At 68.2% G+C, this 27030-nt stretch overlaps 5 protein-coding genes across 7 annotated transcripts; 1 reads left to right on the top strand and 4 right to left on the bottom strand.

Annotated features, from left to right (window-relative positions):
* Window positions 1–538: 538 nt before the first annotated feature.
* On the bottom strand, window positions 539–3908 carry CNPY2 (canopy FGF signaling regulator 2). Its single transcript, XM_038171548.2, has 5 exons — window positions 3702–3908; window positions 2682–2797; window positions 2202–2399; window positions 1898–1994; window positions 539–999 (listed from the first exon to the last, which is right to left on the bottom strand). The coding sequence occupies exons 1-5, from the start codon at window positions 3799–3801 to the stop codon at window positions 956–958; spliced, it is 555 nt and encodes a 184-aa protein (XP_038027476.1). The 5' UTR covers window positions 3802–3908; the 3' UTR covers window positions 539–955.
* A 549-nt stretch (window positions 3909–4457) lies between these two features.
* PAN2 (poly(A) specific ribonuclease subunit PAN2) lies at window positions 4458–15157 on the bottom strand. Of its 2 annotated transcripts, none has more exons than XM_038171545.2 (26): window positions 15014–15157; window positions 14269–14569; window positions 13612–13781; window positions 13400–13520; window positions 13240–13317; window positions 12821–13088; window positions 12313–12655; window positions 11703–11799; window positions 10936–11055; window positions 10625–10744; window positions 10425–10553; window positions 10076–10275; window positions 9664–9806; window positions 9208–9314; window positions 8603–8701; window positions 8034–8110; window positions 7397–7538; window positions 6989–7126; window positions 6302–6361; window positions 6098–6188; window positions 5863–6020; window positions 5604–5747; window positions 5241–5420; window positions 5027–5120; window positions 4726–4923; window positions 4458–4650 (listed from the first exon to the last, which is right to left on the bottom strand). In XM_038171545.2, the coding sequence occupies exons 2-26, from the start codon at window positions 14548–14550 to the stop codon at window positions 4616–4618; spliced, it is 3594 nt and encodes a 1197-aa protein (XP_038027473.1). In that variant the 5' UTR covers window positions 14551–14569; window positions 15014–15157; the 3' UTR covers window positions 4458–4615. The 2 variants fall into 2 exon arrangements, with proteins under 2 accessions (XP_038027473.1, XP_071888022.1); XM_072031921.1 differs by having other exon boundaries at window positions 9664–9803.
* An 802-nt stretch (window positions 15158–15959) lies between these two features.
* Window positions 15960–18525, top strand: IL23A (interleukin 23 subunit alpha). Of its 2 annotated transcripts, none has more exons than XM_072031981.1 (4): window positions 15960–17053; window positions 17226–17327; window positions 18009–18134; window positions 18225–18525. In XM_072031981.1, exons 1-4 carry the CDS (start codon window positions 16868–16870, stop codon window positions 18369–18371), a joined length of 561 nt encoding a protein of 186 aa, XP_071888082.1. In that variant the 5' UTR covers window positions 15960–16867; the 3' UTR covers window positions 18372–18525. The 2 variants fall into 2 exon arrangements, with proteins under 2 accessions (XP_071888082.1, XP_038027437.1); XM_038171509.2 differs by having other exon boundaries at window positions 15964–17053; window positions 18222–18510.
* A 27-nt stretch (window positions 18526–18552) lies between these two features.
* On the bottom strand, window positions 18553–24701 carry STAT2 (signal transducer and activator of transcription 2). The gene is made up of 23 exons (XM_072031918.1): window positions 24546–24701; window positions 23728–23859; window positions 23487–23637; window positions 23307–23405; window positions 23121–23213; window positions 22957–23035; window positions 22789–22874; window positions 22536–22684; window positions 22300–22458; window positions 22068–22220; window positions 21928–21948; window positions 21718–21811; window positions 21557–21613; window positions 21403–21486; window positions 21226–21327; window positions 20796–20931; window positions 20657–20706; window positions 20469–20557; window positions 20267–20403; window positions 20006–20194; window positions 19867–19924; window positions 18812–19767; window positions 18553–18740 (listed from the first exon to the last, which is right to left on the bottom strand). The coding sequence occupies exons 2-23, from the start codon at window positions 23856–23858 to the stop codon at window positions 18604–18606; spliced, it is 3210 nt and encodes a 1069-aa protein (XP_071888019.1). The 5' UTR covers window position 23859; window positions 24546–24701; the 3' UTR covers window positions 18553–18603.
* A 1113-nt stretch (window positions 24702–25814) lies between these two features.
* APOF (apolipoprotein F) lies at window positions 25815–27000 on the bottom strand. The gene is made up of 2 exons (XM_072031974.1): window positions 26845–27000; window positions 25815–26762 (listed from the first exon to the last, which is right to left on the bottom strand). Exon 2 carries the CDS (start codon window positions 26740–26742, stop codon window positions 25840–25842), a length of 903 nt encoding a protein of 300 aa, XP_071888075.1. The 5' UTR covers window positions 26743–26762; window positions 26845–27000; the 3' UTR covers window positions 25815–25839.
* Window positions 27001–27030: the final 30 nt, after the last annotated feature.

Genomic DNA, 27030 nt, shown 5'->3' with positions numbered 1-27030 from the left:
GCGTGACGTCACACCCCCCACCACAGCCGTTCGGGTGGCCCGGCAGCGCTCAGCCCTCTGACGTCAGCAGGCAGCCAGCCGTGACGTCACCGGGGCCGTGACGTCATCACAGTGGGAGGCGCCCAGCAGGCAATGGGTGCCAGGCTCCACGATGACGTCACAGATCAGGGGGGGGGAAGGAGGGGGCGGGGCTGGGCCCCGGGGGTGACCCCAGGGCATTGCCCCCGGGCGGTGGCACCAGGGGACACGGCCCTGGGCCGAGGTGACGCCACCTGGGCTGAGCCCCTGGGCAGCACCCAAGGGTGCTGGGACCCCGCAGCCACCCCGGGCCGGGTGACACGGGGCCAGGGGCTGCTGGCACCACAGCCAAGCAGGCGGGAACCACGAGGAAGAGGAGCCTGAGGCATGGGAGGCACCACAGGGACACGGCGGCCACCCCAGTGCCACCCTTGGTGAACGGGGACACCCTGGGGACACCCTGGGGACACCCTGGGGACACCCCGTGCCCACCCCCCGAAGGCACAGAGGGAGCGAGACCTGCCCGTGCTGGGCCCCGTGGCTCGGCCGCCGCACGGCCCCGTTTATTGCCCTGCCACCGGGAGGGGGGCTCCCAGGATCCGGCCCTGGATGCCTGAGACCCCCAGAAGCCCCCGTGGTGCCCCGCGGCCCCCGGCAGCAGCGGAGGAGCCTCTGCCTGCGGCCTGCCCAGAGCCACGCTTCAGCCGCCGAAATGTTCCCAGACGAAGGAGGACGGGTCCCATCCCACCGTGCCGCAGCGGACGGGCAGCGAATAAATAGGATGAGAGAGCACCAGACCGGGAGAGGCGACGGCTGCACCCGGGGCAGGGCCGCCCGGCCCCCGGGGCAGCGGGGACGAGGTGAACCGAGAGGTCGGGGGCGTCCGGAGGGAGCCCGGCACCGGCGGAGGGGTCGGCACAGCCCGGGGCCGTCCACGTCACAGCTCGTCGTGCGGGATGTGCAGCGCGTGGTCGCACAGGTCTGTGGGGACAAAGGTGAGCGTGCTCAGGACACGGCAGAGCCCCGTGCGCAGCCCCCGCCGGCGCCGGTTGCTGCCGTTAGCCCGGGCGAGCCATGCGCCCAGCGCCTGGGCCGTGACCCACGCCGGGGACACCTGCGCTTCCCCCTCGGTTCTGTGGTTAATGAGAAACGGAGGCGCTGCGCCGGCGCTTCCCCCGTGACCTGGGCGCCCCGGGAGCAGCCGGCAGCGCTGCGTGGCCCCGCGGGACCGGGTGCTGCCACCGCCACGTGTTTGGGGCACAGCAGGGCCCCACCCTGGTGCCACGGGGCAGGTACCGCGCCACGTTCATTAATAAAGGAAGCACAAAGGTCGCAGCGTGCCCTGACCCCGCTGTTTGCAGGCCAGAAATAGCACTGCGGGAAGGGAGACGCTGTGGGACGGGCGCCCGGCCATTGGCTGCGGGGGGAGCCCAGAGCCGGGGCAGCCAATGGAGCTGGTGGTGAAGCTGCCCTGGTTCTGCCCCAGGCAGCGCGCCAGCCCAGGCACAGCTCCCAAAAAAAGCCGCAGGCAGCTCCCTGAGGCGTGGGGCCGGCAGCACGGGGACCGACAGGCACGCTGCTCCGCGGGGCTGGGGGACGGCAGGATTTCAGGGAGAATCTGCGTGCCCAGAGCTCACGGGGCAGCAGCGGCTGCTCGAGGCATCAGAGCCATGGGGGAAACCCTCGGCCTCCAGAGCTTTGCTCCAGAAGAAGCCTGCAGAAGCCTGGCTGGAGCAGAAGGCTCCAAGCATGGGACTTGGAGAGGGACAGGCCTGAAACCTGCCCAGGGAGAGGGGAGCTTGGAGAGGGCTCTGAGCACCCCGAAGAACGCTCTGACGGCCAGAGAGCCCCAGCACCAGGACGGCCCAGCCCAGCTTACCCGTCCGCTTGCTGCAGAGCCGGTCCTTGACGTTGTCAGCCTCGTGGGACAGGAACTCAATCAGCTCGTCCTCGTACTCCTCGGCAATGCTCTCACACTGCAATGGTAACCGTGGGGGTCAGACAACACCGACAGCGCCCACCCGGGGGCAGCCTCCGCTCCCCCAGCCCCAGGAGGAGCCAAAGGAAGCAGCCGGGAGCAGCTGGTGGGACCAGCTCCATCCCTAGAAGGGCTGCAGCCACCACGTGTGGGGACATCCACCAAGCTGCGACAGCCACCCCGAGGACCCAATTCCCACACGCACCGCAAACTTCAGACTCGAAGCCACATCTCCATCAATTTTGACCCCCGAGAGGTCCATCTTGGTCCCATCGTGGGAGATGACGCGGACGTAACTTTTCCGGTGTGTAGACGGATCCACCTTCTCTCCGTATTCCTTCATCTTCTCGCACACCCGCTCCAGCAGCTCGGTCAGGTGTGCCTCGGAGCGGGCGTAGGGCACCTGCGGGACGAGCATGAGAGCAGCGGGGTCAGGCCTCTGAGCACGACAGCAGAGCCAGAGCGCTGGGCCAGCGCCTCCCCTGCGAGCCAGGGAGCTCTGGGAAGGGCTCGGATGTCCTGCAAGAAACACGGCTCAAAGCCACGCAGAGCCCTCAGCGTGGCCCCAATCCTTCCCTCATCTCCCCCGCTGTGCAGCTGCCACCCCAGCCAGCTCCGCTCCCCCCGTGGCCCCAACCCAGAGCCCCCCGGCAGCGAGGCAGCTGCCCGCCGGGACGCTTCCCACCTCCACAACCGACTGGCTGCCATCGGGGTTGATCCGGAACGAGCCCATCTGGATGGTTTTCCTGGGGTCCACCTGAGCAATCTCCCACTCCAGCTCATCCACCAGCGCCCGGCACGCTGCGGGAACGCGGACATCAACGGCCCAGAACCGACAGCACCGGCTGAGCCCCGGCCCCGTCAGACCGGTGTCGGGGAGGGCCCGGTGCAGCCCACGCAGGACAGCAGCCATGCGGGGAGCGGGACCTTCTGGGGACACTCAGCTGCCCCCAGTCAGGGTGATGGAGGGGAAGCAGCAGCCGTGCTGGGCGCTGAGCAGGTCCCAGACGCTGCTGGGCTGTCCCCCTCCCTCCTGTCCCGTCTCTCCCATCCCATCCCGTTCCCTCCCATCCCGTGCTCTTTCCTCCTGTTCCGTTCACTCCCATCCCATTCTCTCCCGTTCCTCCTGTCCCATCTCTCCCATCCCGTTTCCTCCTGTCCTGTTCCCTCCCATCCCGTCCCGTTCCCTCCTGTTCCATTTACTCCCATCCCTTTCTATTCTCTCCCGTTCCTCCTGTCCCATCTCTCCCATCCCGTCCTGTTCCTCCTGTCCTGTCTCTCCCATCCCACCTCCTCCTTTTCTTTATCTCCCATCCCATTCCCTCCCATCCCGCCCCGTTTCCTCCTGTTCCGTTTACTCCCATCCCGTTCCACTCTCCCCCGTTCCATTCTCTCCCGTTCCTCCTTTCCCATCCCGTCCCCTCCTGTCCTGTCTCTCCCTTCCCACCCCCTCTCCTCCTGTCCCGTGTCTCTCATCCCGTCCCGTTCCATTTCCTCCCATCCCGTTCCACTCTCTCCTGTTCCTCCGGTCCCATCCCTCTTGTCCCGTTCCCTCCTGCTCCGTTTACTCCCATCCCGTTCCATTCTCTCCCGTTCCTCCTCTCCCATCCCGTCCCGTTTCCTCCCTCCCGTCCCATTCCGTTCCCGTTCCTTCCCCTCCCTTCCCCCCCCCCCGTCCCGGTCCCGGTCCCGGTCCCCGTCCCACCTCCGCAGTGCAGGTCCTGTCCCCGCCGGGCACACACCGCCGGCAGCAGCGCAGCCAAGGCCGCGGCGAGGCAGAGCGCGGCTGGGCCCCGGCCGCTCATCCTCGCTGCCCCCGGTCCCCCCCAACCGCCCCGCACCGCCGGGGCCCGGCCGAGCCCGTTCGGCGCTGCCCCCCCGGGGCTGCCCGCGGCGGTGCCTGTCCCGGTGCGCCCCCTCGGCCCGGCCGCTGCAGCGGGAAGACGCTCGGGGAGGGGAGCGGCGAAGCCGGGAGGGGCGGCGGGGCCGGTTGGGGGCGCGGGGCCCGGTTGGTGGGGCCGCGGCGGGGCCGCTCGGCGCGCAGGCAGCGCCCGGGGCAGCCCGCGGAGAGCTCCGAGGGCCCTGGCGGGGACAGGTCCCGGCCCGCGTGGCGATCGGCCCCGGGGGCGGGGCTTGTGGAGGACACGCCCCCTTCTGGTGCAGACCCCGCCCCTTCCAGCCGCCCGCCCATCCAGGTGCTGGCCACGCCCATTACGCTGTTGGCCACACCCCCACCCCATGACCACGCCCCCTGCTGCTTGGCCACGCCCCTCCATTGGCCGGCCCCGCTGTTGGCCACACCCCTCCTTTAGATGGCCACGCCCCTTCCTTGCCAGCCCCGCCCTCTCCCCGTGCTGGCCCCGCCCCTCCACTCTTAGCCCCGCCCCCTCCGCGTTGGAGGCCCCGCCCCCTCCCGGTCCCGGTCCCGGTCCCATCCCCGCAGCAAGGAGGAGGCGGCGCGGCAGGGCCCGAGGCTGCTTTATGGGGGTGCCCGGGCCAGCGGGCAGAGGGGGAGCGGGGCCGCTTCCCGGGGCTGCCCCCTCCCGGGCCCACCGGGGCAGCCCCGCTGCTGGTTCCAGTCCCAGTCCCGAGGCGGTGGCGGCGCTGGGGGCGTCCCGGTCACAGCGGCAGCACGGGGGGGAACACGGCACCGTCTGCCAGAGACAAAGCGGGGTGAGGGGGCGCGGGGAGGGGGCCGGGGGGCGACGGGGGCTCCCGGGGCGCCTTACGCTTGGGGCTGCTCTGGCTGTCGGGCTCGGGCACCTTCCAGTCCAGCTTGCGGCCCTTCTCGTACAGCGCCTTCAGCACCTTGCGGAAGTCGTCGGGCTCGCTGCCGCCCTGGCTCAGCTCCAGGTACTTGCGGTAGAGCTGCAGCGCCGTGCGCGCGTCCTCGATGCTGTCGTGGGTCTCGCCCTGGATCTTCAGGTCTGGGGGAACAGAGACCCGCCCGCTCCGGCTCGGTCAGGGGGAGCAGAGCCCCCCCCACACCGCCACCAACCCCCTCCTCGCGCTGAGGACGCCGCCACTAACCCAGGAAGTACCAGGCGAGGAAGCGCAGGGAAATCATCCTCTTCCTCGGGATGTGGAACAGGTAGACGGTGTCGATCACCTGGTCCTTGGGCACCTGCGGAGCACAGAGGGGGCTGCTAAGGGCTTCACCCACGGGGGGCGACCCCCAGGGTGACCGTGGGCCCCTAGAGCCTCCCCCAGCCCGTGGTCGGGGAGGGGGCCTGAGCGCTGTCACCATGAGGTTGATGACACGGAAATCCTTCTGCAGCCCGTGGCCCACGAACTTGACGCCCACGTCGATGAGGAAGCGCAGCTTCAGGTAGGTGGATTTGAGCGTGGTGAGGTGCTTGGAGGAGATCTTGGCGTCCAGGTCTCCGGGCTTGATCCCGGAGTACTGAGTCAGGTAATCCACCACCTGCAGAGACAGGGCCCGTGCTGGGGGACTGAGGGCTTCGCCCCCTCCCCATTTCCCCTGAGAGCATCCCAGGGAGGATGCTGCCATCATTCTGGGTGCCCCTCCACCGAGTGGCAAAGCAGCCAGGCTGCGATGGCCCTGTAGGGCTGGGGAGCTGTGCAAAGCCAGGCAGCAGCCCCCTACCTGCTCCTGCGTGGAGATATAGTCATCAATGAAGGGGACGCCCTCGTTAGGGCCCTGGCCGCGCACGCACGTGATCCTGGCCACCGACATCTGGCTGGGCTTGATGGTGGACTTGGTGCCATCACTGCGCAGCTCAGCCTCCTCCTGCGACGGACAGGAGGAGAGCTCAGAGACCGGCAGCTCCTGCAGTGCCCGTGGGACCAGGGGCACCCCAAGGAGCTGCCCCCGCCCCGTTCCCTGCCCCCGGGAGGGACCCAACCTCGTTCAGCGTGACGAATTCGGCATCCAGCCCCACCAGGTCACCCGCCTGCGGCATCTCGCTCAGCATCAGGGGGATGAAGGTGGCGTGACACTTGCGCTGCTTGCGAGCCAGCGAGGCCTCTGCCAGCAGCACGCTGGCTTCGATGGGGTTCTTGACTGCAGGAAAAGGGGAAGGGCGATCAGCTGGGAGCCCGTGTCACTGGCCGCACGGCCACTTCCACCCAGACACTCACTGACGAGGTTGTACTTGGCGTTGAGGTTCCTCCGGGCGTAGTAGAGGATCGCCGGCACCTTCCAGCTCATGTCGAACTGCACCGCCTCGCACTGTGGGGAGGGGGGGGCCGTGCAGGGACCTGCTCCTACATCCAGCAGGAAACCCCCCGCACCCCAGCTCGACTCGAGGCCAGGGCAGACCCCGCTGTGCCCCAGGCACTCACCTTATCCACGGGCTCGATGAGGAAGTCGTTGAAGAGATACCACTGCTGGTGCGTGACCCCCTGGCAAGAGACACTGCATCAGGGACCCTCCCCCACAGGCGAAGGCAATGACTCCTCTACCTCTTTACTGGGGAAAGAGGGGTGTGACAATGCCATGTGGGAACTCCCGCCCTTCCTGAGACACTGTGGGGAAACCCCCACTGGCCTGGGTGGTGACGAGCGTACGCGAAGCTCTCGGGCTTGGACGGGCACTCCATGGAGATGCAACAGATAACAGAGAGGGATGAAGTCTTGACATACTCTGGGAACTCCTGGTTTGAGCATCTCCACTAAATTAAAGAACTGCCCCGACCAACCCCCTTTCCTCTGGAAGATGATGTCACAGCCCTTTTACCTGGAACCACAAGGGCAGGCTGGCAACGTGCCTGTGAGGGAGGAGGAACTAGCCCAAGCAAGGGTGGAAGAGCACTTCTTCAGCCCTCTCATCCCCATAAGGTGTCTGAGAAGCACTTGCCTGTTGAAAACTGCCTGATATCCTCAATAAATTGCACTCAAAGCCTTACTAAGAGACCTAGGAGCGGGTCAGTTAAACTACCCACTCCCTAAGCGAGCTCTGGGCAAGAACTCCTGGGCAAGGCAGGGTGCCCAGGGTGCAGGGCTGCTCCCACAGGTCCCGCAGCTCCTCACCTCCTTCCGCTGGTGGTAGGTCTCTCCCACCTTGATGTGCCCCACCAGGCTGCCCCCTGTGCGGGAGTCCAGGATGTGGACAACGGTGGCCATGAGGTCATAGACGTACACTGAGTCGGGGTCATCGGACGGGCTGAGCTGCAGGAGGAACCAGCCCCGAGGGAAATGCCCGATCTGTCCTCCAGGCAGCTCCCAAACCTCCAACCCAAACCCCCGCGCTCAGACGTGCAGAATTTTCCAGGCTGGCCATGCGTGAGCCACTGACAGCTCACCCGAGGTGTCTCCAAGTCAACCCCTTTATCTCTCGCCCACAGACACTCAGCAGAAAGCGGTTGTGAAGCAGTTCTGCTCCCGCAGCCCCACGTGCACGTGACCACGCAGCCCCAGAAGGATCTTGTCAGCCTTTACCTCATCGCTTTCACTCCAGTTGCAGACGTCTAGCTCCTTGTTCTTGGTCAGGCTCATCTTGATGGCGTGGGGGATCCAAACGTTCTTCAGTTCCTCCACAGAAGGATACGAATGCCCCGTGTCGGGGTTCCCCAGTTCCTTCCTGCAAGGAGAATCACGGAAGGCAGAGCGGGAGGGAGTCACGAGATGCCTCCTAGGCCAGATTCTCTGGGGGCAGGATCCACACCACCCAAGCCACCCGTCAGCCAGCCTGTTCCTAAACCTTCCACGGGACAGACGGGGAGAGCCAGAGCTGCACCACAGCTCCCAGCTGCCTAGAGCAGGGCCTTGGGAAAGGCAGCTGGCTACGTCAGCTGAAAAGGCCCTATGAGTGGTGCTGGGGCTTTTGTCAGTCCGAAAAGGGATGGGGAACAAGGGCCGAGGGATCACGGGGGTATCTCAATGCCGTGCTGTGCAGAGCACCCCTGCAGGATCGGTCTCAGAGCAGCAGTGAGACTGTTCCAGTTTAGGGCCCACAAGAACTACAGATAGGTAGATCATCAAAATTCTCATTATGAAATGAGAAACAGCCCTGAATTCCCCAAGGCTGGGAGGAGCAATGCTCAGCTAGAGCCGCCACCCCAGAACAGTCACCTACCACTCTCCGAGAGAGATTTCTTTGCCTTTGGTGATCTCAAAGCCTCCTCTCCTCATCATGGCTCTCTGAAACGCATACTGGCAACGAAACACAGGGAAGTGTCAGCATGGAGTGACAGGCCGGGCTCGGGAACACGTGGGTGACAGCCAGACCAGCAGCAGGGAAAAGACAGGGGCTGTAAAGTCAGCGACAGGGAAAAAGACAGCAAGGGAAACCCAACTGTCCACCGGCTCTGCTGGGCCCATGCTCTGGGAAGCAGGCACCGCCTCGTTGCTCCTAGGTCCTAGGGGGCTGGGGGAATGAAAGTGTGATTCTACTGCAGTCCTGTCAGCTTTGCCACGGCAGGAGAGCTCGTCTTTTCCGACTCCAAACGCACAGCTCGTGCTACAAGCATGACCAAATACCAGCATGTCCTCTGCAGATAAAGTACGGTGCTGCTTGGGTGGAGAGCAAGAGACTGTTAGAGACAGCGAGATCACAGGGAAAACACCTCCGCAGAACTGGACACGCAGCAAACCCTGTGCGCCAGGGAGAACAAGCCTGCTTCTGCCCCAAAGTGTCTCCCCCACCTCAGCCTGCGTCTTCCAGAAATCTGCTTCCTTGGAGCTGTTCACCTCACAGTTAATGACCAGGACGTCTGGCAGGCAGCGGATATTCCGGGTCTGAACCTGCAGAGAGAGCGGGAGATGGAAGCAGGGCAGCGCTGAGAGCCCTGGGGAGGCTCACAGCAGGATTTGGGATAGCCCAATCCTCTTCCCTCCCCCTCGCCTTTGCCTACAGCACCGCCTCCCCACAGGCTCCTGGCTGCTGGCGGTCAAATAAGGGAAACCGAGGCAGGGAGCAGGCTCCCGCATCCCCAGAGGCTGTCTCAGAACAGGTGTGCTTGGCTCCTGGGGGCTTCCCCCTGCCCCGGGGGTTTCAGCTGGGATCTGCATGACCCACAAGCCATGTTCCAGCACCGCGCAGCCCCAGCAGCCCAGGGAATACCCCGCGCCACGCCGGCTTGCGGGCCAGGCTAGGAGCGGAATCTCCTGCATCCGCTCAGGAGGTTCCCCACTGACTAATGGAGAAACTGCCCCCGCTCCGCCCGAGGCATGGGGCACTCACACCCCTCTCCCACACCCCCTCGCAGCTCACGGAACGCCCCGCGCTCCTGCTCCGCTCCCAGGCTCACCGTGGGCTGGTACTTCTCACAGTTCTCACACCAGGCCTGCGTGTTCTGCTCCAAGCAGATGCTTCGCTTTAAAATTTGGGCAAACTCGTAATCTTTGACTGGCTTTTCTGAAGGGAGAAAGGAGAATAACGTCACCTTCCAACACACAAATCTTTACCAATACAGCTCAGCCAAACCTCTGGGGTTTTCCTCATAACCACCAGGGAGAAGGTCAACCCCCAAATCTGCCTTTCGGTAGCCAAAAGCTCAGCTGGTTGGAGACCCACCGCTCGACCTCGGCTGCCGGGCCTCCCACAGCCAGACAACTGCAGGAGGTCATCACTGCAGGTGTCCCTCACCTGGAAAAATCACATCTCACCCACGCAGATAACGAGCCCTGCTCAGCTGCCCTGCCCCAGGGGAAAAGCAGCAGCGTGGCAGCTGCCAAGCCCTGCCCTGCCCTGCCCTGCCCGTTACCGGTGCTCTCAGGGTAGGAGAGGGTGAAGAGCAGCGTGGAGGACACGCGGACAGTTTCCTTGCCGCAGCGACACATGCTGCAGTTCTCCATCTCGCAGCTGAACAGCTGCCCAATAACCGAGTCCCTCGAAGACCCAAAGCTGCTGGAAAATAAAACAAAATAAAATCTGGGTTAGCAGGATCCCAGTGATCCCTGCAGAGCAGGGCTGGGTGGTACTGGGGGCTGACCACTGGGGATCCACACAGCCCTGCCTGCACAGGGCCTGGGAGGGACAGGGCTCAGATCCTGCTGTAGCCCACAGATCTGTGCGCTCTCCTGCGGCACCCGGAGCAGATGTAGGTGGCAAAAAAGCTCCTTCCTGAGGGACACTGAGAGCCAGACCCCCTCCCCGCCCCCAGGTCAGGGAGTTACCTGCTGCCAGCCCCCCGATAGGCCTGCGGTCCCTCCTGCTCCTGGGTTTCCTGGTGCAGCTGAGTGAGGATGAAACGGTTCCAGCTCTGAATCAGCCGCCCCAGGTTCACCTTCCCTGTGGCTTCATCCGAGTCAGCCAGGATCAGCCCCAGCGCTGAAGCCTCTGGGATTGTGCGGAAAGCCCGCAGGAAGTTGCTTCCCTGGGGATGGGGCAAGAGCGGCATGTCACAGAGATCAAATGACAGGAGTTTCCATGCTGGCTGATGCCATCTCCTGAGAACCCAGCACCACCCTGCTCCCCCGTGCTCTCTCCCTGCTGCTTCACAGCACGCCTGGGCCAGCCACTGACCTGGCAGGGGTCTCCTCGGGACAGGTCCAGCATGTGGAAGAGCAAGCCCAGCTCGCAGCCCAGGCAGAACTCCTTCTGGCACAGGTGGTTCTGGACCAGGCAGCGGACCGGCTCCAAGAAATACAGCACCTGGCAGAGACGGGGCTGTCAGGAGCGGTCCCGGGGCTGCGGCAGCCTGGGCAGGGCCGGGCATCTCCCACCTGGATCATGCAGTTGCAGTAGGCATTGGGGATGTGGGGCTCCAGGCCTGCAAACAGCGTCTTGTTGTAATGCTTGAAATCGAAATCTTCCAGCCCCAGCTTGGAGTATTTGATTGTGACCTGAGGAGAGACGCAACGTGCCAAACAAACGCCCTCCCGTGGCACAGGACACCTGCAAAATGTCTGTGTCTCCCCACACTGGTAAGCTGGTGCTTGGGCCCACCACGGGTTCTTTGCCAGCCCCCTCCCCGCCGTGGCCCTGGGAGGCTACTGGGACCCCAGGGAGGCTACTGGGAGCCCTGGGAGGCTACCTTCCTGTACTTCTTGGCCACCATGTAGAGGTGTGGCTCCTCTTCTCGCCCAATCGGGGACTCGGGCACTTGGTTGAAGCTGTCAAACTCATTGTCTGCCTCTTTTAACCGGTAGGGGATCTGCGAGGGGGAAGAGAAGGAAGAGCAGCTGAATCCTGAGGTGAAGCACCACGCCACGCACTGACACGAGCGACTCCTGGGCTTTCCTGCCTCCCCGAATGAGCAAAGGAATAAACCAGAAGGGAGTGGGGCCCTCCCTTAACCTGCACGAGGCCTCCACACCTTCCTTGTTACTAGGGACTTATCACTGTGGGAAACTACAGCAGCGCTGCGGGCAAGGACAAAACACAGCAGTGTTTTCCCAAGGACGAGGGACGTGCCCTAAACCTCCGGACCGGACAGCTCAAACCCTTCCTACCGCAGGGCGAGTTAGCGAGGGACCGGGCCTCTGGCCCGACAGGGGGACTCCAATGCCGAGCACTGGTTCACCCTCTGACACTGCGGCAGGAGAGCTGCTGAGCCCAGACCACGCCTCTGCCTCCTGGCACATCCCCAGCCAGAGAACTGCCCCTCCCAGCCCTGTCCCAAGCCCTGCAGAAAGCTCCGAGGTCATTTAGCACGAGCAGGAGCTCCGTCCTTCCACAGACTGCACCAAAAGGGTGCAATCCCAGAGGCAGCAAACCCCTGCCCCGACCTCAGGGCAGAACCCCCCCGAGTCCTGCACAGCTGGGCCCTGGGACGCTCAGCCCCCTCCTGAGAGCAGGTACCTGGTTGCGGAGCTTGGTCCTCGGATTTGGGGCGTAGCCAATGAACCCCACCTTCTTCATGGTACGCAGAATCTCAGGATCTACTGGTGGAGCTCGCCTACAAAACATGCCAGCACTCAGCAGCTGCTCCGTTTGGCAGCGTCGCTTCACAAGAACCTTGCTGGACGCACTCAGGGACCCACCGGTGGGACACAACGGTTCCTCCCCCTCGCTCACTGCCCCAGAACCTCAGGGTTCATTTTCTGCCACTACAAAGTGCTTGGGCTCCAGCAGAGAAGTGCCGAGCACAAGCGTTTAGGACAGGGCTCAGGCAGAAAGAAAAGAAAAGCGCTTCCACACGTGCAGAAGGAAGCCAGGGCCGAACCAGGATCTCCCCCCAGGACTGTGAAGGTTTCACCATTCCCTGCTCCCTTCAGCCCTGCCCATCGGCTTTGCTGTGCGAGGGGGAACTCATCGTTCATCTCGTGTTTTGCCAGCCACGAGACCGGAAGCAGAGCCCAGCTTCTGCCCCCGGGGGGCGCCCAGCTGCCCCCAGCCCCAGGCAGGAGAGGATCCCTGCTGGGACCAGCTTTCCCACTCCACTTTTTACTGGGAGAGACCGGCAGATTACCGGGGTGCGGGAGCCGAGTTGGCAGCAGGCCAGTCCGAGAGCAGCGTCTCGCTGGTGAGCGGCACGGGGATGAGCGAGAGCGGCACGAGGTCCTGGTTCCAGTCCAAGTGGGGCAGCGTGTCCACCATGCAGGGCAGGGCGAAGTCGGTCTCCCGGGAGTAGGCGTTGAAGGTGACCTCCGGGGAGTCGGCCCAGAGGTGGACGCATCCCTCCGAGTCGCCGAACGCCAGGGCCTGCTTGCTGGCCGAGACGTCGAAGGTCATGATGAGAGGCCCCACGGTGTTCACGTGGAAGATGTCGGCCGGGTTGGCGAGGCCGGTGGGCTCGCAGAACTGGCACTGACCTGCGAGGAGCAAGCCAGCATCAGGGAGCAGGACGCTGTGACCCCAGCACAGCTCTCCCTTAGGGGAGCGCCTGGCTGGGCTCAGATCACTCCGCCAGCTCCGTCCCGCGGGGGTTTGATGCTGAGAAGGGGCAGAGAGGAGGTGAGGGACGCGGCTTCGCCCACCTGTCTGGGAGATGATGGCCAGGCGGGAGGTGTAGGTGGGGATAAAGCGGAGGAAGAAGGGGTCGATGTGGACCTGCAGCGGGGTGGTGGCCCGCATCATGCGCAGGTCGTACACCTTCAGGAAGCGGTCGCAGGCCAGGCCGTTCATTCGGCTGGAGAAGCCGCAGGTCACCAGCAGGTTCCCGTGGACATCAAAGTCAGACAAGCTGCCTGAGTAGGCATCAAATTCGTGTTCCACCACAAACGTGCGTAGATCCCGCAAGGAGACCTGGGAGGGTAAGAGAGGGGTGCTGGGCGCACAGCTGCCGGCCACCTGGGAGCCCTCTGAGCTCTGCGAAAAGCCAGAGACCGAAACCAGGGCACCCCACGGGGAACCCGAGCACCAGCGGGGCTGCCAGGCAGGATGGGGATGGCGTTACCTTCCCCGAGGTGTGCCCACAGAAAAAGAAGCGGTTTGATTGCCTCATGATGGTGATGCCGGGTACCTCCACGGTGTACTGGGAGGGACACAGAACAGGGGGTGAGCGGGGCTGAGCACCAGGACAGAGCACCCGCAGGACGCGGTGCCCCAGGCCACACCTTCTGCGTCTCCTGGACGGTGTTGAGGTCTATCTCTACCACGTGGTTCTGCAGCCCACCAACGAGCAGAGTGCTGCTGTCCGTGAGCAGGAGGCTGTGCATGTCCTCGGAGTCATCCATGCTGCAGAGGAGGAGAGAGGACAGAAGCTGGGACCTTCTCTACCGAGCTGGGACTGTCCCCTCGTTCCCAGCCGCCAGGGCAAAGCACTCACAGGTAGTCAAAAATGATGAGGCCCCCCCGTGACATGTACTTCAGGTTGGTTTTGGTCAGGAAGAGGATGCCGTTCTCCAGGCTCTGGATCTGCCGGATGTCATCACTGCTGTTCACTTGGAAGGAGGAGTAGCGCTCCAGCGTGGGGCCAAAGAACGAGGTGGCATGGCCCTAAAAGCAGCCCGTGACAGGCTCATCAATACCTGCCCTGGCTTTGGCTGGACGTGACACAGGACATGCACAGAGGACTCCCTGCCTCTCTGTGTCCCCAGAACTACGGAAAATTGTTCAGACTTTTCCCTCGTAGGCAGACACGAGTAAAGAACCAAAAAGCTCCACTGTCCCAAGACGTCAGGGCAGTAAAGCTACTTGGGAAACACCTGCAGGCAATTTGGTAGACAAATAAGCCCGAGCGTTTCCCGTGTTCCAGGACGCATCAGCCACTTCCAGCCACAAACCCCCTGCATCTGCGCAGCACACCTCCCAGTTTCCAAGCCGACCTTTCCAGCTATGACTCAACCCAGCACCACGCCGCTCTCCGCTCGCAACCACCTTGTTGCAGCGCTCGGGTCTCGGGCTGCGACACCCACAGAGGCACCCGCGCTGCTGGCAGCCCCCTTGCACGCCTCGCTCCTCACAGCAGCCCCGAGGCACCTACCCCGTGGTTCCCAACCCACAGCATTTCTTCGTGCAGGTCAAAATGGGAGACGGAGACGGGGACGCCCACTTCGGAGACGGCGGTGTGCAGCTCGCTGTACATGCCCTCCACGATGTGCACCGAGTCCGGCACCGCGATGCCCTCCAAGGGCACCCCCTCGGCGTCCAGCTCCACGTTCTGCAGCAAGCTGGGGTTCAGGTGCGGGTCCAGGACGGGGTCGAGCGCGGGGTGGAGAGCGGGAGCATACTCGGCGAGGGAGGGGTCGAGCCCTTCAAAATTCATGGTGAAAACCGGCGGCTCCCTGCGAAGCAGAAAAGGAACTGAGCGGCTCGGCCAGAAACACCGAGGGCCCGCTTCCTAGAAGCGGCCGCACAGGCACGGTGACTCCGGCCGGTGGAAAAGGCGGCCGGAATCCCCGGTGAGCGCAAGGTGCGCCTCCGCCGGCCGCGGACACGGGCGGCACCGAGCCCACGCACGCAGCCGCCCCCGTGAAGTCCCCTCCCGGGACACACTCAGCGCCCCGTCACGGCCGGCAACCGCCTGGGGGCGAGGCCGCGGCGCCCCGGGCCCGCCGACAGCAGCCCCGGTGCCCCGGGAGCCCCCCGCGGGGAGCCGGGCCCCGGCCCCGGGCGGCTCCGGTGCGGCGCGGCGGGCCCGGGCCCGGCCTCCCGGGGCTGTCCGCACCGGGAGCCGCTCCCCACGCCCCCCCCGCCCCCGCAGCCCGGGGGCCGCCGCCCGCCGTTACCGAGCAGCCCCCGGCGGAGCTCCACCGGGCCGCCGCCGCCGCCCCTCCTCCCGCCGTCGCTATGGCAACCGCGCCCCCCGCTCTCCCGCCCGGAAGCCGCCCCGCCCCCCCCGTGAGGCCGACGAGCCAATGGCAGCGCGGAGAGGCGCGCGGTGACCAATCAGCGCCAGGGGGAGGCGGGACGAGGCGGGCGGCCCGCCGGACGGCGCGGCGGAGGGGACACAAAGCCGCGGGCGGACGCGGCCCCCGACGGCGCCGGGCGGGGGGCTCGGGGTCCCCACGGGGCCCTGCGGAACCCCCCCGGACCCCCGGGTGCCGCAGGAGTCGCAGCCCTGGCCCGTCCGACGGCCTCCCGTGGAGTCCCACGGGGTCCCGCAGGGTCTCGCGTGGCCCCTCCGTGTCCCACGGGGACCCACGCGGTGTCCCGCGGTGTCCCACGGGGTCCTGTAGGGTCCCACGGGGTCCCCTGGTGTCACACAGCGACCCCTGACACCCCACGGTGCCCCACAGTGTCCCACGGTGTCCCACGGGGTCCCACGCAGTGTCCCGCAGTGTCCCACACGGTCCTGCAAGTGTCCCACGGGGTCCTACAGGGTCTCGTGTGGCCCCACCGTGTCCCACACCGCCCCACGGGGTCCCACGGGGTCCCACGCAGTGTCCCATGGGGTCCCACCGGGTCCCACGCAGTGCCACACACGGTGTCCCGCAGTGTCCCGCAGGGTCCCCCGGTGTCACACACCGACCCCTGCCACCCCACGGGGGACCCACGCCCCCCACCCCAGCATCACCCCCCCCACTGCCCCCAGCCCGTGCCACAGCCGCTGTTCTCCCACCCCCTCCCGTCCCGTCCCAGAGCCCCGCGGCCGGGCTCGGGGCTCCGGGGTGGGGGGCGCGGAGGGGTCGGGCACCCGCCGAGCCCCGGGGCCGGTCCGCGGTGGGGGCGAGGGCCGGGGGCGCCGCTCCCGGGGAAGGCCGGGGGCAGCCCCGCCGGGCAAGGACCGGGAAGCGCCGGAGCCGCCCCGTCGGGGCCGCCGCGATTGCGGAGCCGCGGGCAGCACGGCCCCGCCCGCCGGGACCGGGGCTACCGGGGGTGCGGGGGGGCCAGGGCGGGGGTCACCGGGGGCCACCGGGGACCGGGACAGCCCCGCCGGGGCACAGCAGCGCCGGGACCGTCCCTGCAGATTCCCCGGGCGATCGGAGGGCACCGGGCGGGGCCGGTGGTGCCAAGGAACGGGGAGGGGGGAGCTGGGGGGCACCGGGTGAACACCGGGGGGCACCGTGGGGACATCAGGGGACACCATGGGGACATCGGAGGACACCGTTGGCCCCCGGGAGACACCGGGTGAACACCGCGGGGATACCGGGGGACACCGGGTGAACACTGTGGGGACATCAGGGGACACCGGGAGACAGCGGGTGAACACCGGGGGGATACCGGGGGACACCGGAGGACACAGTGAGCCACCGGGAGACAGCGGGTGAGCACCGGGGGGACACCGGGACCCCGCTCCGCGCTGCACCGCGCCCCTCCCGTCCCGTCCCGTCCCGGGCGGGGGCCGCAGGTGAGCCCGGGGCGGGAGCGGAGCGGGGCCCCGGGGTGCCCGGTGCCGCCGGGCGCGGAGCCACCAGGAACTGCCCCGGGTTTTCCTGCCCGTCCCGTCCCAGCGCGGGGCCGGGGCCGGGCGCGGCGGGGCGCAACTCGGGGACCCCGGCCCGGTATCGGTTCTGCTTTCGGGGGAGGCGGCGATTTCGCAGTAACGGGGGGCGGGTGCCACCTGCCCCGGGGATTCCCCACCTGCCGCCGCCGCCCCATAAAGAGCCCGGTGGCGGCTCCGGTGGCGGCACCGTCTCGCCATGGCCCCGCTCCGTCTCCTCTGCCTCTGCCTCCCGGCTCTGCTGCTGCTGCTGCTGCCGGCGCCGCCGGTCTCTGCGGCTCCGGCCCCGGTCCCGGCCCCGGGCACCGACTGGGCCGCCTGTAAGGACCTCTCCCGGGAGCTGTCGCGGCTGCTGGGGACGCTCAAGGAGCCGCACTCGGAGCCGGTGAGCGGCGGAGCTCGGCCGGGGCGCGGGGGACCGGAGGAAGCGGGGGGGGGGGGGTCCCGGGGGATGCTCGAGGAACGGGGGGCCTGGAGGACAACCGGGGAAGGGGGAGGGCAGGCTGCCCCGGGAGGGGTCGGGGGGCACGGAGCCACTGCTAACGCCCCTCTGCCAGAACCGGGTGCAGATCGCTGTGGAGGACCCCGAGGGGGATTGTGCCACCCGCATCCGCTGCAGCGACGCCTGCGACCCCCCCACGCTGGACACGAACAACACGGTACCGGGATGGGGGGGGGGGGCAGGGGGCTCGGGGGTGGGCTGGGAGGGCGGTGGGGGACCCTGAGGGGGCTCACGGGGTGTCCCTGGGGGTAGCCGGGACACAAGGGCTCATCCCCAATGGGACACGGGGATGCTCTGAGGATGTGCCTCAGGGTGCCTGGGGGTCCTGGGGGAGTGGGGAGGTGTCTGGGGGTCCTAGGGGTGATGCGGAAATGCCTGGGGGTCCTAGGGGTGGTGGGGTGGTGCCTGGGGGTCCTGGGGTGGTGGGGAGGTCCTTGGGGGGTCCTAGGGGTGATGTGGAGGTGTCTGGGGGTCCTGGGGTTTTGCAGAGGGGCCTGGGGGTCCTAGGATGGTGGGGAGGTGCCTGTGGATCCTAGGGGTGGTGGGGAGATACCCGGGGACGCAGGGATGCTGGGGGGTCCCCGAGGTGGCCGGGGGATGTGCCCAGGGGACCCAGGGGTGCTGGGGATGTGCCTGGGGATATTTGGGGCACCAGAGATGTGCCCAGGGGTCACAAGCGTGCCTGGGGGTCTTGCGGGGAATAAATGTGCCTGGAGGGTCTTGGGGTCGCTGGGGATCCGGAGGGTTCCCAGGGGATGTGGGGGGAGGTCTCAGGGTGCCCAGGATGGTCCCTGGGGGTCCCGGAGCTCTGGCCTCACCCCCACTCCTGCTCCCGCAGCGCTGCCTGCGCCGGATCCTGCAGGGGCTGCAGCACTACCGGGACCTGCTGGGCTCCGAAATCTTCAAAGACAACCGCCTGCCGCAGCTCGTGGCCACGCTGGACCGGCTGCTGGGGGTCGTGCAGGTGAGCGACGTGGCACTGCCCCTGCCCTGCGCCCGGGACAGCGGCACCCCCGGACCCTGTGCCCGCTGACCCCCTTCTCCCCCCTAGCAGGCACCCGGCCGCCCCTGCCAGGCTCCCACCACCCCAACCTGGGCCGAGCCGCTGCTGCCACATCTGCGGCACCAAGCGCTCGAGCGGCTGCAGTCCTTCACCACCGTCATGAGCCGCGTCTTCACCTACAGCGCCAGAACCCACTGACGCCGCCCGCCCTGGGCTCCCCCTTATTTATTCCCCCCTCCTCCCTGAGGGGCTATTTATGTGCCGTGCTCCCTATTTATCTGGGGTATTTATGGGTTTCTAATAAAGGGCTGAACGATGAGGAGCTGCTGTCTGCTGCGGGGCTGAACCCACGGCGGCCCCACAAAGCACCAGGGGCAGCTGGGGGGGGAAAAGGGTTTATTTACAGGGGGATATGGGGGGGGGGGGGAAGTCACTGGAAATCACTGGCATCAATGTGGAGCGGGGGAAAGTCGGTGTCCACGGCGAAGAGGGAGCTGGCGGCAGGCAGGGCTGTGTCCTCGGGCTGTGGCAGGAAGGGGTCGCGGGGGTCCAGGAGCGCGGCGTTGCCTGCGGGACGCAGGGGGGTCAGTGCTGCGGGACCCCCGTGGCCCCCAGCTCCCCCAGCCCCAGGCACTCACCCCCCAGCCTGGCGTCCATCAGCCCCAGCCCGCTGTCCATGTTGGGCATCAGCTCCGCTGCCTCCAGCGTCTCCAGCGTCCCCGTGCCCGGCTCCAGGTCATGCTCCAGGAGCTGCAGCAGCTCCTGCATGCCCTGGCCCTGCAGCACCGGCCCCAGGTCCTCCAGCCCCGCTGGCAGCAGCCCCTGATCGTCTGCGACTGGCAGTGGCCCCGCAGCGCCAGGACCTGGCTGCGGCAGCCCCTGGTCCCCAGCTCCCACTTGTTGCAGCACCCCCGTGGCCCCGGGCGCTGATTGCAGCATCCCCAGCATCCCGGGCACCACCTGCAGCGTCCCCAAGTTCCCTGCTCCCATCTGCAGCATCCCCCGGCCCTCGGGGATGAGCTGCAACAGCATCTGCGGCTCCACGGCCCCGGCTGCCACTTGCTGCATCCCTCGGTCCCCAGCCCCCCCTTGCTGCAGCATCCCCGTACCCCCGGGCACCACCTGCAGCGTCCCCAAGCTCCCTGCTCCCATCTGCAGCGTCCCCTGGCCCTCGGGGATGAGCTGCAGCACCAGCTGCGGCTCCTGCGCCCCGGTCCCTGCCTGCAGCATCTCCAAGCCCCCTGGGCCCACTTGTGGTGGTGCCTCTGGACCCCGGACCCCTGGCTGCAGCGTCCCTGGTCCCCTGGGGTGCTGCGTCCCCGGGCTCGCGGCCACCACCTGCAGCATCCCGGGGCTCACGGGCTGCAGGGTTCCTGGTCCCAGGGGCTGCTGCACCCCTGGGCTCGCGGCCACCACCTGCAGCGTCCCGGGGCTCACGGGCTGCAGGGTTCCTGGGCTCGCGGCCACCACCGGCACCGTCCCCGGGCTGGTGGGCTGCACAGATCCCAGCCTGCTGGGCTGCAGCTGCAGCGTCTCCAGGTTTTCTGTGGCAACCACCAGCTCCTCTTCTGTCTGCCATGCCTCGTTGGCCTGCCTGCAGGGACACGGGGCAGGTCCGGGTCGAGGTCAGGGTTGGGATTGAGGGATGAGAGGGGCTTCCTCCCCCCGGGACCGAGCTGTCCCCCTGCCTCACCTGGAGGACACGCGGATGAGGCGCTGGTTCAGGTATTCCTTCTTCTCTGTCAGGATCCCTGGGGGCAGAGAGGAGAGTTTGGAGGGGGCGGCGGGGGCTCTGTCCGCACCGCGCCGAGCCGTGCCGCGCCGTGCCGCACCCTCCTGCCGCTGGCTGTAGTGGGGACCGAAGGCTTCGTCCCGGGGGGTGTCGGGGTACAGGAACAGGAGCGGGTTCTCGGGGATGTTCTCCTCGGCCAGCAGCTGGTAGTCGCGGATGATGTCGGGCAGCGCCAGGGAAGCCAGCTCCACCGTGGTGTAGGGAACCACGGCACGGAAGGCAGGGCGCCCTGCGGGATGGGGCACCGGGGGTCAGCGGAGGGGAGGCCTGAGGGGGTTACCCCGGGGGGGGACACGCTCACCGCTCTCAGGATGCTCCACCCAGGTGAAGGTGACCCCCCCCAGGACGCTCTCGCTGAAGCGAATCAGGAACGTCCCCGTCCGCTTCCCCTTCAGCAGCTTCTTCTCTTGCTTGCGGCTCACGAAGCCCAGGATGAGGCTGGGGGAGGTGGCGTCAGCCCCTGTGGCCCCCAGCCCCCCCCGGCCCCCCAGCCCCAGCCCTACCCGTCCTTCCAGAGCTTCTTGAGGTGCTCCTGGAGCAGGCCCAGGATCCCGTCCAGCCAGGCCCAGAAGGAGAAGCCGGCGGCGCCATCCTGTGGGAGCGGGTGTGTGAGTGGGGGCGCACAGAACCGGGGGGCACAGGACCCGGGGGTGCAGGACCTGGGGGATGTGCAGGACCGGGAGCTGCTCACCTTGGAGAACTTGGACCAGGTCAGGACGCTCTCCGGAGATGGCTTCGAGCCTTGGGGAGGTGAGAATGGGATGAGGCGGGGGGCACAGCTCCAGCCTGGGTGCTCAGCGGGGCTGGGGGGGCTGACACCCCGACCTTACCGAGCAGTTTCTCGGCCAGCATCTGGAGATGCTCCCGGCTCAGCCCCCGCTCGGCCACGCTCTCGAACTGCCAGCTCAGCACCTCGGCCAGCAAGGGCCAGGGCGCTGGGGGCGGCGTGGCAAAGAACTGCTGGTCCTGCAGGGATGGGGGATGAGGGACACGGGGCAGGGACCAGGCTGGGGACAAGGCACGGGGCAGGGACAGGGGACAGATAAAGGAACAGGGCATGGGGTGGGACCGGGACCAGAACCAGGGACAAGGATGGGTTGGGTAGGGACTGGGAACAGGAGCTCAGGATGGGACATGGGGACAGAGAGCGGGCCTGGAGCAGAGACAGGACACCAGGACCCCAGGGAGATGGGGCTGGGAGGGAGACCCGGGGATGGAGACGGTGGGGGGACAGCGTGGGGCCGCACGGGTCCCGCTTGCCTTGGGGTTGGGGCTGAGCATGTTGAACCACAGGATGGAGGCCCAGGCGCTGGAGAGCTGGTTGTTGCTGTTGGAGATGATGACGAAGGGCAGGGTGGAGGTCTGGGGGGGGGCAGCAGGAGGTCAGGCCGGGCGGTTCTTGACCACCCAACCCTCCCCCCAGCCCCCTGCCCTCACCTCCAGCTGCATCTCCAGCCCGCAGTAGGCGTACGCCAGCGTGAAGGTGATGAGGTGCAGCTCCTCCGTCACGGCTAGGGGACCCTGCGCAGCCGGGGCACCGTGAGCCAGCGGCCACCCCGCGCCCCCACTGCCCCGTGACCCCATAACCCACCTCATTGCAGCCTTTGCCACCCTTGCCCGACCCGCTGATCTTCTGCTCCTTCAGCGTCTGTGGGGCAGGAGAGGGTCAGCGCGGGGGCCTGGGGCAGGGGCTCGGGCTGGGGTCCTCTCCCGCTGCCCAGCCCCACGGGGACCCAGGTGGGGGGCCCGTACCAGGTACTGGAAGTCGCAGATCAGCCCCTCCCGGGGGCTGTCCCCAGCCAGGAGGGTTTTGCTGCTCGAAGTCAGGATGTTGAACTTGCGAAACCTGGGGGTGGGGGGGGAAAGAAGCCATGGGGGGGGAGGCCGCCGAGACCCCCGGGGAAGCTGGGACCCCTGGGTGGGCACCGGCCCTGCCCACCACAGCTGGCGCTCGGCTCTCACCCTCGCGTCTTCGGAGGGTCCCTGCAAGAGACAACGCAGAATCAGCGGGGTTGGGACCCCAGCCCACCCAGCGGGGCAGGGGGCACTGGGGACTCCCCCCCGGGCCACACGGGAGCCCCCCCAGCTTGGCGGGTGCCCACCTATCGATGTGGATCGTGGCCTCCATGCGGTGGTTGCGGTCGTGCAGGCGGACCAGCAGGCGGGCGCGGGTGCAGAACTTGCTGGCCGTGCGCAGCACCAGCGGCCGCTTGGGCGTGTTGGGCATGCTGGGCTGCTGCTCCACCACGAAGGCGCTGGGGGGCACGGGCAGGAGGCGGTCAGAGCAGCCCCCAGCCCCGCTTCCATCTCCCCCCCCCTCCCCACTATCCCCACCTCTGCAGCAGGCAGGTGAGCTGCTCCCGCAGCCGCGTCTCCAGGAGGGGGGTCTCGGCCTGCAGCGGGTCCCGCTCGTAGGTCACCTTCTTCTGCAGCTCCCCCAGCGCCCGCAGCAGCTGCAGCAGCTGGAAGAGCCCCTCGCCCAGCGCCGTGAACCTGAGGGTGCCCCCCGGGTGTCAGCGGGGTCCGGCCACCCCCCGCTTTACCCCCCACCCCCCCAAACCCGTCGGTACCAGGCCTCCAGCTGCTGCAGGCGGGTGTCCACGGGGGCCCCCAGGCAGCTGCGCTGCTGCCGCTCCTGCCAGGCCTTCAGCTCCTGCTGCAGGAAGTCCCGCAGGGTCTCGCTGCGCCCCAGGAGCTGCTGCATCTGCGCCACCACCTCCTGCGGGGACACGGGGACACACGTCCTGAGCTGGGGGGGGCACGGAGCGGCTGCAGACCCCCCCCCCACCCCAAGCCCTGGGTCCAGCCCCAGCCCCCTCTCACCCGCCGCTGCCGGTCCAAGTTCTGCAGCTTGGCCTGGAGGGATTGGACCTGCCGCTTGTACTCGGCTTCATTCGTCTGGTCCTGGCCTGCGGGCAGTGGGGTGGGAGGGTTGGGGGGGTGCCAACAACATCCCCCCCCCCCCCCAGGGCGGGCAGGATCGGGCCCTACCTGGCAGGTAGTGCACCTTGTAGCAGAAGTCGAAGGCGTCCTGCAGGTCCTCCAGGTGCCGGAAGGCGCGCTCGAATTCCTGGGGACAGAGGGTGTGAGGGTCCGGGCAGCCCCCGTGGGGCTGGGGGGGGGGCTGTGGGGGGGCTGTGGGGGGGGGCAGTTACCTGCAGGGCTGTGTGGAACTCAGCCAGGCGCCGCTGGATCTCCTGCTCCCGGTCACTCTTCGGGGGTGTGCTGGGCACCGGGGCGGCCTCCCCCTGCGGAGGTCCAGGGGGTGTTGGGCACCGTTTGGCTCAAACCTGTCACCCGGGGGGGGGTCCCTGCCACCCAGGGGGGGGGGCTCATCCTACCTGCCCCGCCGCCTGCCCCAGGCGCAGGATCCGCCGCTCCTCCTGCAGCAGGTTGGCCACCAGGTTGGCGAAGCTCTCGGGGCACTCCTCAAAAGCAGCCTGCGGGGAATGGGGCGGGTCAGCGGGCACGGAGCCCCAACCCTGACCCCCCCGCCCCCCCCCCACGACCCTGCTGCCCACCTGGAGGTCCCGGCGCGCCTTGCGCAGGTTGTGCTTCAGCATGAAGTCCTCGTCGCCCAGCCCCAGGCTGCCCAGGCGCTCGTCCAGCAGCGCCAGCAAGGAGTGGAACAGCATCCGGGCGTGGGACGAGAGCGGCTCCGTCGCCTGCTGCCTGCGGGCACCGCAGCTCAGCGCCCGCGCCCCCAGCCCCAATTCGCCCTCCCCCCCCCCTCCACCCCCCCCGCCCCCCCCCCCCCGTTACCAGTCCTGGTCCTCGATCCAGGCTGCCAGGCACTGCCGCACCGCCATGGGCAGCGCGGCGGCGGCGTAGAGCTGGTGCACCTGCTCCAGGTGGGTGTTGGCCAGGTTCTGCACCTCCTGCCACTGCGCCATGCTGCGGGGAGGGGGCGACAGGGGGTGGGGGGGCACCGGGGTGTCGGGGGGGGGGGGACACGGGAGGGTGTCAGGGCAGCCCCACGGACCCCCCGACGGCAGCAGGGCCGGATGGGGGATGGATTGGGGAACTCATCACCCGCTCCCCCCACCCCCTCCTGCCCGACCCCTCCCGGTCCCCCTCCTCTTGGGTTGCTCCCCCCCCCAGCAGACCCCCCCAGGCCCCTTCCCCAGGCTCCTTGCTGCCCCCCCCAGCAGCAGCCCCGCAGGGACCCGCTCCCTAAAATGGGGCACGTGCCAGTGACCCCCACCCCGGACCCTCTCCTGTGCAAAGGAGCCCCCCGGGCACGCCCAGAGCCCCCCCGCAGGGGACAACCGGCAGGGAACACCCCCGATCGGGACCCCCCCTGCAGGAGACACCCCCCAGTGGGGTCACCCCCCGATCGGGACCACCCCCCCCGCAGGGGACACCCCCGGATCGGGCCCCCCCCGCAGGTGACACCCCCAGACCGCGACCCCCCCCCCGCAAGGACCCCCCCCAATGGGGTCACCACCGCCCGGGACCCCCACCCGACAGGGACACCCCCGGATCGGAGCCCCCAGCCCTTCAGGATCCCCCCCCACGGAAGGGGACCCCCTCCATGGGGTCACCCCCCCTCCCATTGGGACCCCCCCCCCCAGCCCCACCTGGGCGCTCTCCGCGGCTCCCCCGGGGCAGGAAGGCGCCGAGGCCACGCCCCTTCCCCGCTCCGCGCCCTGATTGGCGGAGCGCCGCGGCGAGGCCACGCCCCCGGCCGGCAACTCAGCGCGGGTTCCTGGGGGGCGGGCGGCTTCCCCGAAATGACGTCAGAGGGCGGGGCCGCGAGGGGGCGGGGCCAGGCGGGACGGGGGTGAATGGGCGGGGGCGAGGGGGGCGTGGCCACGATGTGGGCGTGGCCAGCGGGGCGCGGGAGGAAATGGCGGGACCGGGGGGGGCCGGGGGGGACCGGAGGGGGGGCCTGGGGGGGGGGCAGCGCCGTGGGGCCGCCCGGGGGGGGCCGGGGTCCCGCTGCCCACGGGGCCGGGTCGGGCCGGGCCGGGGTGACCCAGGGCAGGGCCGCCCCGCGGGGCCAAAGTCCCCGTGCCCCAGGGCAGGGCGGCCCCGCTGTGACCCGGGGCTGGGGACAGGGACACGGGACGGGGACAGGGGACAGGGAATGGGGTAGGGATGGGGATGGGATGGGGATGGGGATAGGAATGGGGATGGGAACGGGGGATAGGGACAGGAATGGGGATAGGAATGGGGACAGGGACATGGACATGAGTGGGGATGGGGACAGGGGATGGCAATGGGGACAGGGGCAGGGGACAGGGGACAGGGTCAGGAATGGGGACAGGGATGGGGCAGGGGTAGGGCCGGGGACATGGAAATGGGTGGGGATGGGGACAGGAGGTGGGAATGGGGACAGGGATGGGGATAGGGATGGGGAAACGGATGGGGACAGGGGTAGGGACAGAGAAGGGGGTAGGGACAGGGGCAGGGATGGGAATGGGAGATGAGGGCAGAGGACAGGGATAGGGCAGGGATAGGGACGGGGACACGGAAGTGGATGGGGATGGGGACAGGGATGGGGATAGGGACAGGGGCAGGGATGGGAATAGAGACAAGGACAGGGGATGGCAATGAGGACAGGGGATGGGGGATAGGGACAGGGATGGGGCAGGGATAGGGACAGGGACACGGAAATGGGTGGGGATGGGGACAGGAGATGGGAATGGGGACAGGGATGGGGATAGGGACAGGGGTGGGGATAGGGATTGGGACAGGGGATGGCAATGGGGACAGGGGCAGGGGATGGGGGATAGGGACAGGGGTGGGGCAGGGATAGGGACAGGGACACGGAAATGGGTGGGGATGGGGACAGGAGATGGGAATGGGGACAGGGATGGGGACAGGGATAGGAACAGGGACACAGAGCCATGCGCCCCGCGGGGCCTTTATTCAGACGATGAGGACGGGGCCGCTGTGGGTAGCGGGGACCGTCGGGGGCTCCCCTTCCGCCATGAAGTATCCGAAGAGCGCCCGCACCCCGGCCTTGAGCCCTGGCTGCAGCCCCAGCCCCAGCCCCATGACCACGGGGCCGCCGGCACCAGTGGTGAGGGCGGCCAGGCCGGCATAGCCCAGGTCCTGGGCCATCTCCAGGGCCCGCTCGGAGGCCAGGACCTCGCAGCCCTGGAAGGCGAAGTAGATGCTGGTGCCCAGGTTGTAGAAGACGCTGACGCCCGGCACCCACTCCAGCACCCTGTGGGCCTCCCGTTCCCCCGGGGGGCTGCAGGCATCGTCCTCGCCATCCCGCCGGGCCCAGGCTGCTCGGCGGCACCGAAGGGGCCAGGGATGGACCCCGCGGCGCCCCGGGGCTGGCACCCTGTGCGGTGGTGGTGTGTGGGGGGGGGTGCCAGCCCTGGGGCCGCAGGGCCCGTCCGGGTGCCCCAAATGCACCAGGCTGAAGAGCAGGGGCAGGGCGCGGGGGCTGGGGGTGTCGCGGAGCCTCGCCAGCCCCCGCAGCAGGGCGGTGGCCGCGGGCGTTCCCAGCTCCCGCTGCAGCCCCAGCGCCGCGGCCTCGGCCTCGGGCCCGCAGGAGGCTCCGCTCAGCGCCAGGGCCAGGGCGGCGCGGGCCAGGGCGCGGGGCTGCGGGGGGAGCCGCTGGAAGCCGGGCAGGGCCTGGGGGTGCAGGGCCCGGCAGGAGACCCCGCGCCCCCGCAGCGCCTGGGGGGGGGCGAGCTCTGCCAGCAGCCCCCGCGCATCATCGGCCTCCAGCGGGGTGGGCGCAGGGGTGCTGCCGCCCCCCAGGCCCAGGAGGAGGAGGAGGAAGAGGAGGAGGAGGAAGGGCAGAGCCTGGGGCATGGCGGCAGCTCCAGGACGGGCTGTGGAGGCAGGAGAGGGGGCAGAGCCGTCAGCCCCCTGCGGCTGGAGCCCCCCAACACCCCCCCAGCCCCCCCAGCTCACCCCCTCGCGGCCGCCGGTGTCCCCTCGCCCCTCTGCTGCTGGCGCTGCTGCGGCCGAGCCCCCCCCGGGGCCCGTTTATAGGCGCCGTTATCAGGAGCCGGTTGCAACACGCAGGGCCAGGAGTGGGGCACAGGTCACCGCCGCCGCGGGGACGGGGCCGCTCGCACGCCCGGCCCCCAGCCCCGC

Source organism: Anas platyrhynchos, chromosome 34, assembly GCF_047663525.1.
Source record: "Anas platyrhynchos isolate ZD024472 breed Pekin duck chromosome 34, IASCAAS_PekinDuck_T2T, whole genome shotgun sequence".
NCBI classification, from domain to species: domain Eukaryota; kingdom Metazoa; phylum Chordata; class Aves; order Anseriformes; family Anatidae; genus Anas; species Anas platyrhynchos.
This window is presented reverse-complemented; position numbering and strand designations above follow the sequence as displayed.